Source organism: Pogonomyrmex barbatus, unplaced genomic scaffold, assembly GCF_055798465.1.
Source record: "Pogonomyrmex barbatus isolate J1 unplaced genomic scaffold, ASM5579846v1 scaffold2, whole genome shotgun sequence".
In the NCBI taxonomy this organism is placed as follows: domain Eukaryota; kingdom Metazoa; phylum Arthropoda; class Insecta; order Hymenoptera; family Formicidae; genus Pogonomyrmex; species Pogonomyrmex barbatus.
The window spans coordinates 11,854,795-11,870,248 of NW_028297116.1; the positions used below are offsets into that span (position 1 = coordinate 11,854,795).

At 42.3% G+C, this 15,454-nt stretch overlaps 1 protein-coding gene across 3 annotated transcripts in view; it reads right to left on the bottom strand.

The window, feature by feature from the left end:
- Nucleotides 1-15,454, bottom strand: part of LOC105422581 (uncharacterized) — a 532,825-nt gene that overhangs the window by 467,487 nt on the left and 49,884 nt on the right. For all 3 annotated transcript variants that reach the window (XR_016139114.1, XR_016139110.1, XM_089076401.1), the window contains one exon: nucleotides 4,179-4,213. Coding sequence is in view for 1 of the 3 variants with exons in the window: in XM_089076401.1 (XP_088932527.1) it covers nucleotides 4,179-4,213 (35 nt within the window). In the remaining 2 variants the exon portion in view is untranslated. The remainder of the gene's footprint in view (nucleotides 1-4,178; nucleotides 4,214-15,454) is intronic.

Genomic DNA, 15,454 nt, shown 5'->3' on the forward strand with positions numbered 1-15,454 from the left:
CTACGCCAACTCAAGCCAAGCGGCCTCCCCGATGGTGGTTTTGCTCGTGCCGAGAGGGTTAAAGGCCGACACGCCAACGAGTTGGGTAAACGCCATTTAATAGAGGACGGTAATGTTATCCGTCCAATTTGTGAACAATTTGGTTCGATGCCTTTTTGTTTGGATGCCTTGACGCGACTCTTGCACAAAGCGAACTAATTAGCGAAACGCTATTCCTCCGAGTGCATTAATTACGTGTAGCAAAGTATATATATATATTTATATAAAGATGTCAAAGTTTCAATTCATCTCGATTGTATGACAATTTCAATAGATATTACTAGATAGATGGACTTTTCTCTTTCAGCAAATAAGATACAGTCAAAATACTGATTGTATAACTGTGTATAACTGTAACTATTTATACAAGATGCAGTAAAAGACTTTTAAAAAATATCTGCTATTGTAATTAATTAATTTGTAATTAATGAATACAAACAATTCTGTTTTTGTATCTAGTTTATAATAAATTATATCATAACTTGTATCATAATTGCAAGTCAACTCAGCAAAAGAACATTTGTTTTGTAAGTATGTACATAAATATTTCGCTAATGATCAAGAATATTCCGTCAGTCAAGTTTTGAATATTGCTTTCGAGACCTCGAATAAAGGACGAGACATTTTCAATGCCTGATTATGGCGTCGGACACGGCAACGTCAATTCATCTCCCAAAGAGAAAAGGCTCCCTCGCGATCTAGTCGTGTCAGATATCCTGTCAGGAATCGTTGCTCAGGTGAAGCGCGAACTCGGAAGCCCTTTTCTATATTATTCGCGATGAATAACGAGACCACTCAGTCATTCCCTCCAATTTAAGTGTAACGAGCCACACCGATACATTCTTTCTTATTCTTTTTCCGGGTCTCCGTTCTCACCCCCACTTACTCAACTCATCTCTTCCCCCCCCCCTCAACGTGATGTAATCCCGCACAATCCAGACATTTTTCACCATTACTCGAGCGGTCGTAGCGATGGCGGGCAAATAATTAATTTCTCACGGAACTAACGAGCGCCGCTTTTCTTTTCAAGCCCACGGTGTATTCTATATCATAGCCGATTCAAGAAAAAGAAGAAAAGCAGAAACGCGTCATGGAAAGAATTGTGCAAAGATAATCGTGCAATAATATCAAAATATCGTCTTCGAATTCTTCCTTTAAATTTGAATAAGAATTAATTAATCAACGATAATAATTTTCAAATAAAAGTGACAAAATTTTGTTAGCTTTAAGTCTTAATAAATATCATATATAAATAATGTTAGTAGCTGTTGACTCGCGATTCCCGATATAGTAACTCGCACACAAGACACTTTAGTTTAGTGTGAATTTCCAAAGCCATTCGCATAATCGGAGCTTCTTCCGGGACAAGAGGGCGATACCGTGCTCCTTACGAGGGTGCCAAAGCACCCCGAAGGGTAGTTCGGAGGTCGCAGTAGATGCAGGGTGGGGGTTGTTTCACGATAGTTTGGACGATCTATGACCTGAGTTCGCTAAGAGACCACGAAAGGGTGGATTTACTGGTCCGTCCCGCGTTCACACCACACAAATCCAAGTGACCGTCCGGACCCCCTTCCCTCGTACGACTTACGTCTACCAAACTATTTCCCCATCGTCGACCATGAATCGCCACGACTTGCGATGTTCGCGCGAACGCTCACCACACTAATCTGCGAACTAGAATCTTGCTGCGATAATTATAAAATAATATTCTATTGATATAAAAAAAGTACATTCTAAAGATAACACAAATTTTTGAAGATTACAAAAATTCATATTTGTGTAAAATGCAATATACATATCATTGTATAAAATTAAAATAATATTATAAACATAGCAACAGTTCATATATTTTGTAACAGCGTAAGAAAAAGATTTCAATTAAATCATATATATATATATATATATATATATATATATATATAAAATATTATACCAAATTAAAATTTAGTATTTCGCAGATATAAACGCAACCTCTCAATTTTTTAGGGGACATATTGTAGCAACCGAGTACAATCACAACTGCACAAATACGTGATAGCGTTATAACCTAAATAACTGATCACGAAGTCGACGACAGAATGTTAACGTTGATCTAATCCGAACGAAACGGCAGTTGGAACTCTACACCGAGAAGGGATAGCTGCATAAATAGTTTGTTTGTTATTACAGATCGTTAATCCGATGTTTAAGCAGCCAGAAAATATTCCGCCCGTGACGATGAGAGCTCAAATATCTTTTGAAAAGGGCGACGCTGCCGGCGCTTAGCATATCGTAAAAGCAGTAACTGCGCCTCGAAAAAGCGAATGAAAGTCGGTCGGAGGGAGAACAGGGGTACGTGCGCGTCGTGTATCGCGCCATAAAGATTACTACCAGCTCGAGACTTTATTGTCACACGTTATAAATGATGTCGCGGACGTACGCCAAATATTCAAATGACATTTTTATCCGTAGCTCCTTTCGGGCGGAAGGATTTCGACGGATCGCGCGGAAGGAGAATCCAGATAGGCCAGGGGAATGACGGTAATGCTTCTATATCGAAGAAGACATTAAACTATATACGTTAACTTCGATATTCGCGCAAGGTCGCGTACGATTTACGTACTACAGATATTCTTTATCTATCAGTTCGTAAAATCATCTCGTAATTTTCGTCGCGTTTTAACTCATTGTGTTCATATTTAATAGCAATGTTCGTAAGAATTTTTCTCAGAGAATTGCGTCATCCAACTTGTTTCTCTTTGAGTAAAATTCCTACTTCAGTCGACGCGACCGGGGGTGGAACAGTTGATACGGAAATGCGGCGATTTCTCAAGGTATTAAGTGAGCCTGCGACCTTTTATATTAATAACAATAATAGTACACGACGAAAAAGAGAGAGAAAGAGAGAGAAGGAGAGAAGAAAGAGAGCAGAGTGTAATCTGGCTGCGAGCGAAGGATGAGGGCAACTTTTGAGGCCAGATACAAATTACACCTCATTTTTATGCCATTTTAATATCGCCACGCGTCATTAAATATCTCCTCGCCCCTCCAACCTGCGACTCTACCGTGCACACAGCCATGGCGTATCCTATATACTTTCGTAATGGCATCTTACAGGGAATGAAATATTCGTACGCACCCATTAGCGTCTCGAAGGCGGAAGCCTGCGAAGCCGCAGAAATCGCACGAAGGAAACGTAGCGGCAATGAAAAATCGAGACGATTTTAAAATCCGTCGCTGATGACGCGTCTTGAGCGAAAAAGGGAATCGAGGGTTGAAGAAATAGTTAAGCTTGTATTTTATCAGAATCGGCTTAAATATATTAGAATTAATAATAAAATACGTACAAGAATAACTATAGAATAAGATTTCTGTTAAACTTTCTCTTCTGTGTTAGAACAATGGAAATGAAAAAGATAAAAGTCTTAGAGTAACGAAGATATTTTCTTCTGAAAAGATTTTTTCTGATTAGAATTATTTATAAAATTCCACTTTTTCAATTTTATATCTCGATTATATTGAAAAGTTGTAATTATCTAAAATCCTTAAAATCCTTAAAATTACCAAATCTTTGATGTAAAGAAGATCGAAAAAAAGTAAATGTTGCCAATTTAAACAGATCGTCATCATAAAATGTGGTTCTACTTTGAATCGCAGAAGAACATTGCGACTTTACTGGCAGAAGCGAAATCACTTTGCTCACATAGCGCATTGTAAATTATGCTAATTTTAGGAAAGAAAAGAACAAACGATTTGCGATGGTTCGAGGAACGAATTTGTTTCAACCCAAACCCATTTCTCATTCATCCTTTCAACAACCCTTGATCATATGTTACAGTATTATATGTGCATCGAACATATACATATACATATACATATAAGTCGCATTTATGCGTCGTGGCAACGTCACTTGGTCTTTTGTTTGACACGCCGACCGTACGACGATTTTATGCTAACTTTTACGAGTCGGAGAACAGCATTTCGAATTGAGAATTACGGGGACTCTCTTAGGGGCATAGTCCTTTCCGGAACCAGAGGGTTTTTACTTTTATCTTGTGATGTTCGTCCTTCAAAGTTTGCTCGTACACGGTTAACCGACTTTTTCCTCGCTTGAATGCGCGGAAAAAAGTTGAAAGAGTATAAAAGTAATTATGACTTACCACTTTGTGGCCCTCTAAATCGCAGATATCGTAATCTGAAACGGATAAGACACGTAATTATTTTCTTAAAAAAAAGTATCGAATGCTATTATGTAAATAAAAAGAAATTGTTTCAATGAAAGTTTTCTTCTAGTATCTTATTTGCAAATAGATATTCTTAAATAATATATTAGAACATTGCGAGTATCGAAAATACTATTACAAATTTGCATAATGCATTTCGAAATAAAGCTACGAGAGTAAAGACCTCATTCCCCACTCGTTCTCATAGGGTAAAAGAGTTAACGAGACGGAAAGAAAAACAGAAAGAAGAAGAATGAACACATCTTCTCAAAGGATACGGTTTCCTAATTTTATTCTGCGAAGTGGACCCTTCACCGCCGGCCGAATCACGCGAGGTACATCTTCCAAAAGAGCACTTGCCGCATGCGATCCCGAAAAAGAGCAGATTAAAAAAAAAAAACAGAACGCAAAATTCACTTTTGGCACCCCTCCTCTCTCTGTTTCTTTCTTCCTACTTATTTATTACACCGGTGTGGTGCTGGCGTGTCTGCTCTTTCCTTATACCTGAATTGAAAATCTCTCTGCACGTGCGAGATGTATGCGCACCGACGGCTCTAAGCAAATCGTGTTATCCTATGCCCGGCCAGTCGGCCATCTCTATGCGGCCCGAGAGGAATTAAAATAAATACATATCTTAATTAAGCTCCGGTGTGCTATCTACCGGGTGACTGAAAATGCTGCAACAGAGAACAAAGATGGAAAATGGATTTACGATACGTTGAATTATTTATCCAATACAAAAAAATACTAATATAAAATATTAATACAAGTAACTAATGTTACTAATTGATAACTAAAAAAAAAAATAGAAGCGAATATTGCTAATAAAATCAAGTAGAGAAAGAAATTAATAAAAAAGATGTTACATGTTAGATCTTCAGGAGATGCAATCTTATCAATCTTATCTCAAAGAAATGACCAAAAATCCCATCCGATCACCCGGTACGTTCGCATTATACATATGGAACCATCGCACTCGTTGCTTTATTCCCCTTTATATGCACATTCGAATATCCGCAGGCTGCATCTCAAACTTGATTCTCTCAGTCGGAGCGTCGGCAGGCAGCGTTAAGAGTTTTCCCGGAGATTCAGTTCGTCCCTCTGCGCGTGTTTCCTACATTTTTCCTTCCTCCTCGTCGCCGCGTCCACTCGGAAAAATATATTCGACGAGAGAAAGAGACAGAAAGAGAGAGAAAAAAACAAGCAGGCAGCTCGCGGTGTGCACGCGGAGCTTTTTAAGTGGGCGGCGTCGGGTGGCGCAAGAAATTCGGTGAAATTTCGCGCAAAACGGGAAAAGAGCCGCGGGCGTATTGGGTTACGCGAATTCTGAAATCCGAGACTTTATGAATGATAAAGCGTCGGGGTGGGCCGCCTCATCGTCGAAAGGAAGGTCCGACAACACGGTGGAAAAAGACAGGGACAACGGGAAAGAGAGCGATGCGAGCGAGCGAGCGAGCGAGCCGGTTACCGCCTGGTCGTATAATTAATTTTCGTCGAACGCGAAATCCGTTTAACATACTTTCCGAAACTCTCCAGCCAGGTTTCGTGACGAGCCCGGAACAATTTTTTTCAAAGGGTGCGCCGCCGGCTGCCTCGCCCTTTTACCCCCACACATCCTGCCCTCCCCCACGGGGGCACCGCGGTGCACCCTGTGCTGCATTTGTGAACGGTGCTTAAGGTCACCGGCCACCGCACCGCACCGCACCGCGCGAAATCACGCGACTAAGTTGCAGCGGCAGCCCATTACGCTCGTTTTCGACATGTAAACACGCGACCGGTGCAACTTCGTTTGACGTGTAGAAATTAACGTACAGCGATCCAAAACTGCGAAAGAGGAGACAGGACGGAGGAGGAGGGGGACGGGCTGGCGCGAGGGAGGGTGGAGGGAGATGGATGCGAATGGACGTAACTAGACGTACTTATTATTATTTAGGGGTGCAACGCCGGTGTGTGGCCCCTTCCGGGCTGTCAGTTTCGCAGAGGCGAAATTACATATTCCTCGCAACGACCGCGTCGAGACGTGCGAGCAGTACGAGACGAACAGGGACGGACTTTTTATTTCGCCGCTGCCTTTGCTGGCCACGCGCGGCGGTGTCAAAGCGGCCGGTTCTCCTCAAAGTATAATTATTTTAGTTACAATTAAAAATGTGCAGACCCGCCGGCGACGCGCTCTCGCTTCGCGCCGTGAAAGCGCTTCGGACTTGACCGCCTCTCTACGCCATCAATCTTTCTCCGTTCTTCGTATTGTCGACGCGCACGAGCTTTTGTACAGCGCTAAAAGGAAACCGTCGAAAGACTAAGAGTTCAGAGAAAAATAATGGAACAATCGAGTTATCATATATAATCGGGATATGAAAAACGATACTTATCAAATTATATTTTATTGTATCTCTGATCTCTTAGATGTTTATTAAAATTATTCTATAATAATGCATATTTCATTGCTTGTATTGTAAAAAATATCATCTCTTAACTTTTGGCATTAACAAAATATAATTATGTAGTTAATGTATGTGTATTAATAAGTAATTAAATGTAATTAATATTATATGGGGAATATTATATTATACGGGGAATACATTGCTGTGTTGACTTGCGCTTATCAACATATATTATAGTAAGACCGCATTAGAAGATTTAGTACAAACGTACCTCTCGAATCGACAGAAGAACGTAGACAAGGCTACCAGGACGCAATTACTTTTAACGAGGAACCCGCAGAAAAATATGGCCCGGTAGCAAGAACTTTCCCAATTTTAATCCGTCATTCGAGACCGGCTATACCGAGAAAAAAAGCGGCAACTTTCGTCCTGTAACAAGTTGTTGTTTGGGGAAAGAGCAAATAAAGGGACGTAGTATCCCTCGCCGAGATTGCGGACGAGGACAAGAAGGAGCGAGGAGAAGAATCGAGAGGCGAAAGAAGGAAGGTCGCAGGAGAATCGAGAAGTGAACCATAAATAAAGGAATTAGTTTTTAATGGACGTTAGTCACTATTAATTGTGGAAAGTCAACCCCTTCCTATACCAGTCAGTTCTTACCCCATTCTCTTCCTCGTTCTTCTTTTCCCCTTCTGCCTCTCCTTCTTGTGTTCCTCCGGGAGATCGCGTTTGTCCTTTGAGACTGACGGAGCCGTAGTGGCAAAGGAATGGACGAACAGCAAAGGTACAGGAGTCTGGAAGGGGCTGAGAAAGCGCCGGGGAAACACGGCGCAGCCTTTATTTTACATTTCCACGGGCCATTCTTTCTTTGTGCGATAATTAAGTAAGCTGAAGCCAACCGCTGGCCGGCCGTCCATTCATGTTCGCCCCGAGCTAGGTTGCCGGCCAAGAAAGGGTTTAAAAATTATCTTCCGTCAGTTTACCCTCACTTGTGAATTATTTTGCGACCGGTAGGTGGTTCTCAAGGTGAAGTCGGCTAAAATGAAATTCTTGCTGTCCTCGAATTGCACAACTTTAGTGTAAAATTCATAACTCATAGTTCTCCCAGATTTTATTCTCGTTTTTATTCGCTCTATAAATTTTTCACGGTAAATAAGCGGCTCGCGAGATAAAGTATAACTGAAACAAAATACGAAAGAATCTTACGTCTCTCGTTTTTTTTGAAATTTAAAAGTCGTTCCGATAGGACCCTCGTTCTCAATACAATCGCTCATAAGCAACGTGTGCAACACGTCAGGCTAGTCCCGAAACTTGGAGCAAACCGTACGTGCGTACACGATCGCACCTACACCTACGCGAGATATTACGTCTCGCAGACTGGAGCATGGCGGAGTTATATTAGACAGGAGCGAAGAGCTCTGGTGGCAACTGCCGTCTTTCACTTCGCACTGAAACCCCGTGCGCCAAGAATCTTGCTAATTAGATATATAAGGAAGCTAATTGTAATAAGGTGGAGTCGGGTGTACACGAGAGAGCCTCAAGCCTCCCATCCTGCCTCCATCCCACCCCCCTCGTTCACCCGCCGGCACACGTATAGCCTTGGTACACGCGTACTTTCCCTGACATTCGTACTCATCCGCACGGCGCTTTGAAACCGAAACTGCCACTGAAGAGATCCCGACGAATCGCGCTCAAAGTAAGCGCAATTAATTTGAATGACGGCACGGTACGTGAGCGCTACATGAAATTCGGTTCGTGACGGAAAAACTGAGAACGAAGTGAAATGCTTTCAGACATAATACTATAGCGGATACTATAGCGGAAGGCATATCAGTATCTTCATGTAGTTTGTTATTTTGTTTTATCAATATATCTTTTGCGAGAGAAACGTAATGAGTTGGCATTTAATCTACCTGCATTTCAAATATCAAAAATTAATTGACTAATAGTAACAGTTAATACAAAAATGTCACTCATAATAGCATGCAATGATACAAGTTTAGAAATTGGATTAATTGAAATCTTTTTGTATTAGTCACAAATTTACATTATTGTATTGAATCATTTTCGATATTATAAAATAATATGTTATTTTATTTTATATGTGTGTGTGTGTGTGTGTGTGTGTGTGTGTGTGTGTGTGTGTGTGTGTGTGTGTGTGTGTGTGTGTGCGTGCGTGCGTGCGTGCGTGCGTGCGTGCGTGCGTGCGTGCGTGCGTGCGTGCGTGTGTATATGTGTGTGTGTGTACCTCGGAAGACTCTTTCCTCTCTTTCCTGAAGAAGATCCAAAAGAGAAAGCGTGATCCAGCTTATTAATAGATATCATTTACGGCTCCTATTTAGGATTTCGGTCACCCCACAATCGCACCAAAGACGTTCGAGGGTCGTGGGTACTAGAAGTTTACGACAGAGGAATGAAAGAGGAGATGAAATGCGTTGTAGTTATAACGAAGAGGTGAGTAATTTAACCCTTCTTAGACTCATCTTGTCTTTACCATACCCTTCTCGCCACCGACCCACCGTGTCGTCTTATCACCTCCCTCCTCGCGCTGTAATCTGCGACCCCATCGTTCAACGTTGGTTTATTTAGACCCGGCCAAAGTGATCGCTTGATTAAATACTTCTCCCAGCGATTCCACTTGTATCCCTACATCATGGGCGACCAAAAAATTTGAAACACGCGTTAAGCGTCTCCAAAGACATATTTTAGTTGACGCTTAAAATTGCACAAACTTGCATAGCTTAGTAATTTAAAAAAGAAATATGTGATTTCCCTAAAATATTTTAAACGTATACGCATTGCAAAAAGCAAAAGCAACCAAGATTAATGGTATTGTTTGTAAAACAACTCAAAAACGAAATAATTCAACAACGACGCTATCTTACTGAAAATTATTGACCAGTGTGCACTTGTTTTTTATCTCGTCCGCGGTTCGGACAGGGAGGGCTAATATTTAAGGCCACAAGTTTCGGTCCCCGCGCTACAGCCGACGCCAAGAAAGCTCACCCCCGATAGGGACAGCGAATTTATTGCTCACCGTTTGTACCGGCGAGTTTCTACCCGAAAGCTTATAATTTTGACGACCCAGATAAGCCGCTGCGAGTGGCGCGACTGGGGCGCTGGGAAGTCCCCGTGATTTCTGTTGCGCGTTTCGGTGCCGCTTGCCATCCCAGTTAGAAACTCGGAAAGTCCTTGGGCACGGAAACATCGCGATTCACGGAAACTATTGTATGGAAAATATGATGAGCGTCTTCGTCCGAACTTTCGCTGCACACGACACGTACACTGTCTTGAAATCTACAAAAGATATGGTCATTAAGTAACAAAGAATTGTTGCGTTATCAAAGAACTTCGCAATATTGTATCACATTACTTTTATCATTATACATATTAATCAATTTTTTTTTTCAAATATTAAAAAATTCAAATAAATTTTTGTTATTAAATGTAAAACCTTTATACCTTAAGTATTCTTTTTTTATATGTAATCCTACGTATAAACATTTTTTTCTAAAATTTTATTTCTGTATTTCTTTATGTTAATAACAAAAGGGATATTAGAAATAATTTGGCATAATAATTTTATATCACGTTATCAAGATACAACAGCGGATCCATAATCTCTAACGGAATCACAGTGCCATGTTGATCGTTGCTTCTACGGGAATTAGGCCTCCCCCGGTCGGTTGGCGGCAGATAACAAAAATACGAGGTAAGTTTTCGGAGCCCATAACCTCGCGGGCCCGTACGGACATTAGCATAGTAATGAATATTATTACATTTCGGCTGCACACTCAGTTTAATTCCATCTTCCCAGTCGTAAAGATAATAAGCGAGTGGCTGCTGCTTCGCACTGTAGTCTCGCTACCACGCAGGGGTTGCCCGCTGTGTCGAGAAGAGGATGCGAGCGGAGAGGTAACGGGAGGAAGAGAAGGGATGACGGAGGTGATACAGGAGGAGTATAGGGAGGTTGTTGAGGGAGGAGGCGGCTTCGAAGGAAGTGGCGGAAGGTGGATGCCGCGCGGGTGGCACGACTTTAAGAGGTTCGCAGGAGGAGTAAATATAAACTTGGGAAAGTGACAAAGATAATTCTAATAAAAGCGACGACGACTGCGACTACGAAGACGACGACGACGACGACGACAACGACGACGACGATGACGACGACGACGGAGAGCACTCCCGGTTTCTCCCCGCTTAATTCGTGACATATTCCGGCATTGCATTACTTTTGTCCCGTCTTCAACCCCTCGCGGCTTCGCACCCAGGTTCCATGGCCCTCTTGAATTGCCCTTTTATGTCGCCTACTTGGTAGCACCGACTGTGTATATATTTGGAGATTTATAATTACGTCATGGGTCGAAAATAAAGTCTCATAGTAACTCATGAGAACGTATTAAACATGCGAATACGTAAAACGCATAGTTAAATGCAGTTTGCTCACGCAAGCAAAATTTTAAAAAACAAGCTATCACGCAATATACGTTATAACAAAGCTCGCTTTTCTTCTTCGTCTTTCCACTATCCCGAGGCAAAGCAAAGAGAAATGCTAGAAACGTGTTTTTCTTTACGCTTTATACGGATAGCACGAAATAATCTTGACGTATGTAAATCGAACTTTGTCGACTTACGTAAGAAGGAACGTCAACAAAGATCATAGACGTATAAGGTATATTCATGGATATATGTACATGCCATGACATATATAAGTTATATAGAATAACGGCGTCGCATATGATATCATCGTACAGACACGTGTATATATGCACACGATGAATTCCGCATGTCGATCGCCATTCGCTCAATTTGTCGGATCCAACTTCGTATGCTCGCGATATTCCACGAGCGCGCCGATACGCGCGGCGCCGCGTCGTGCCGCGGCATATTTTCCACGGCTGAGCCGACGGACGACCATGCAGTATGTATATTTCCATTCCACCGTTACGAGGTGTGCGGGATGATTTTATATGCAAAGAGTAGTTTAGAGCTAATTGTTAATAATAGGATTGGTAAGGTGGGAATTCGCCCCGACGGCCGACCACCCTCCAAACCCCACCATCGCCGGTTCCATGGTCCAACCATCCCCTCTGCCCGCCGACCATCCGCTGACCGTCTCCCTCCCTCCGTAACGCATCTCATTTAGCACCGGAGTCAGCGCGTTGCAGATCTGCTGTCCGTCCGTCTGTCTCTCTGTCCGTCCGGTCCATCCGTCCGTCCGTCCGTCCGTCCGTCCGTCCGTGCTGCTCGACTGTCCGTATCTACGTACGTACGTACGTACACGTACGTGCCCGCGCGCCATTTCCGTGCGGAATATAAACGCGTATATGTATACGCGTCTACATACGTGGATATGTATAAATGCGCGGCCAGTACCGGCACGTACGGCACTACCTACCTACGTATTATTACGTATAAACGCGTAATTCTGAGTTATACGCCGGCCTTGTTAATGATAATTAAAACGCCTCGCTCTATACTTTTTGCCTTGGAATATTTTCTGAAATTCTCGCTGGGGATAACGGCGCCATCCGCGTGTCCGGCTCCGCGGCATCCCCGGACAGCCCTCCACCACTACTACTGCCACTCTTCCCCTCCCCCCCCCTCCCCCCCTCCCCCTTTTTCCTCCTCTTACATCTTCGCAAACCACAGAAATTTTCCTCGTTGTCGAGTTGCGTCGATGAGAATCGAGAATCCGTTTATCGAAGAAGCGCTTTATTTGTCTTATTCAACCATAATGCATAATTTCACAACAAAGGGATAACTAAACGCAACAGTTAAAAACGCAACAATTATTCCGAAGCAATGTAATTTAGAAATTGCCGAAATTCATACAGTTGAGGGCGACATTAATATAGCTATATGACGTGATTCTCCCACGTTGCTCCTTATTTTCGTTCTTTGGCAAATTCCAACGCGCAAGACAAAGATCGGTGAGAGAACAGGAACGGACCGAAGGCGCGCTTGCATGCTGATATCACGGACACATACGTATAAAATTTAAATTCCGGAAGCGACAAGGGCATTCATAGATGTCCCGCTCCATGATTCTACCGCTCGCACGGTGCGCATCGAAGCCGCGAGAATAAAATCCAAAACCCTTTTATACAACGAAATTGAGAGAGAGAGAGAGGGGGGGGGAGAAAGGGAGCGAAACCGGCCGCATATACTTGGCGCACATACATAAAACATACTTCTATATAAAATCACGGATCCACGACGGGGGTGAGAGCTAGTCCAGCCACCTACTCACCCGCTGTTCACGGTATTAGCCTATAAAATCTTGAGTTCTGTTCGAGTTTTATCACAACCGTGAACGTAAAAGCCAAAGAGAAATGCAAGCGGAACAGAATTCTTTTTTCTCTTAGAAGAGGAACGCTCGTTTTGTAGGATAGAAGCAAGATTATCGACAGGATACTTTTGCTCTAATCGGAGCAATCTTTTCACTGATACAATCAATTAAAAAAGAAGAAAGGAAACGATTGGATATGATTCTCAACATATACAAAAACAAAATTTCATTTATTCGTGTAGATTTTGTTATAAATTATTTGTCATATCATTATTTGTGAAATTAATTTTTTCAATAAAAAACTCAATTTAAGAATTCTAAAAGAACAATAAACAAAATCACGTGTACTTAATAATCAATATCGCACCAATATAAATTAGAATTAATTATAGAGAATTAAAGCAAAAGTTTCCTTATAATTAATTCTGATTACATCGCACCGCAGGCAAAGCGAATCCAGTTGATACTTCGAAAGTTAGAGCAGATCGTTTCGTCGATCACGAGCTTTTGCGCGGGTTAGGGGCGAGGTGGGTGCAAAGGGGGTACGACATTTAGATCTAACCGCGGAGGGTGATGCCAGTCGGAATACATCGCACAAAATATGGCGGCCGATGCGCGATTCTCCACGGGGCAACTTTACAACCCAGCTACCTCCTCCACAGCCCCCTCCTCCTTCCCTCTATCACTCGCTTTGGTCCCGCAACTCATCGGCATGAATATTCATTATTCGATGATATTTCTCAAGCACCCTCATATTCCTACGCGCAAGGAGACTTCCCCGTTCGCGGAAGATCGTTAATTCGTAACAACGATTGGCAGACCTTACGTTCGATGCGCACAAAACATCCAGAATGCTTCGCGTATATTCCTAATTTGCATCATGACGGAAGTAAATACGCGAAACAAAAACAAATAGATTTACCTACACACAGTCATATCAATTGCGCAACTACTATAAATAATATTAAACATAGAATTAAATAATTTTATGTTCAAATATAAAGATAATGAATCCAATATCCTGATTGTAGATAATCTAATAGCGTACAAATGGCGTACAATGACTTAATGATGATAGCAATATCTAAACAATTAATACAAGTTTTTTATTCCAAATCGTGAAACAATACGAGATTTATGTTAATCCTGAAACTGAAGAGACATATATATGAATAATGTGTGCGAAAACGGAATGGCGAAATAACGGACAACTGAAAATCAATTGATTTATTTTTTATCCTACAATGGTAGTAAACCGCGCAGGCAGTAATGGCAACTAGTGGTGGTGCGGGTCGGCAACGATAGTGGAAACGGTTGTTGAGGTTAATACGTAGCGTAAGAAGGGTAGCGTTAATGCGCCTTCGTCCTAAAATATTCAACTCCGGAGTCCATCCGTTGCGCGGAGAATCTGCGGCTTCGTAGATATTCGGCGATGGCCTCGAATGCGTTACGATTTATAATACATGCGCGGATGTAGGTACGCGGGTGCGAGGAGTTGGGGGTAGATAGGGTTAGCAGATTAATGAAAGCCAATCCACGTGGTTCGTCGGCGAAAGTCCGACCCTTGCGCGAGCCTCCTTCCCTCTTCTAACGTCACCGCGCCATAAACAAGCCCCGGAGAGTCGGATAACAACCCTTCGCTAATATCGAGGGTGCGCTACTCTCGTCTTCGAGACGATCCTTTCGTCCGGATCACGATAAGTCGCATCGTCGTTCTGATGTCGAAATTCCGAAACGTAAACGTCATCAATCTTAGACTAACTCAGTCATTGTGAATTTATTTAAGATATAAATCAGACATATAGAAATCATTTTTAAACAAACTTAAAGTTTCTTTCCGAAGAATTACTAAAAATGATTATTATTAAAAAATAATTATATAAATTCTTTTATTAATTAAATTAATTAATTACGTCAGTACATCACATGCATAAATAATGTTATTACAATCTACGAAACTGTTGCATTACGTAGCGGCTCCTGCTCGTGACACAACTTTACTTTCTTCATTAAGAGCCAGCACGCTGCGAAGCGACCGATAAAGATTGCCGAAGAAGTTTTCACCGAGACTGCGTTCAGGGGCGGTTCCTTAATCTCGCCGCGTGAAGGACAATAATTGATACGAATGGTCGCGAGACGGCGGGAAACGCCACGAACCCTTTAAACGTGTTCCCTGGCCTATAAATTAATAAAGTATCCTAAACTTTATTATGACTTTAATGAAAATAATTATTAAATATTATGCGCCGTAATGTCAACGCGACCCCGGCGTGAGCAGCTCGTCGCGGTGGCGACGTAGTAGAAACACACCGGCAACCACCGCCGGCAGGGGCTCGGAGGAAACGCGAAGAAGAAAGGGGTGGGCCCGGACCAGGCGACCGCGGGGGTGGTTTGTCCGTGGAATTAAAATACGACCCGGCCGTACGTTCTCATTCTGCGACAACCGTGACAATGAGACTGACGAAACGGCCTTATACCTGCGTCAACGTTTCCCGAGGTCCCTCCTCTACGTCTCTCGGTTACAAAATCGTCTCTTGTTACAATAT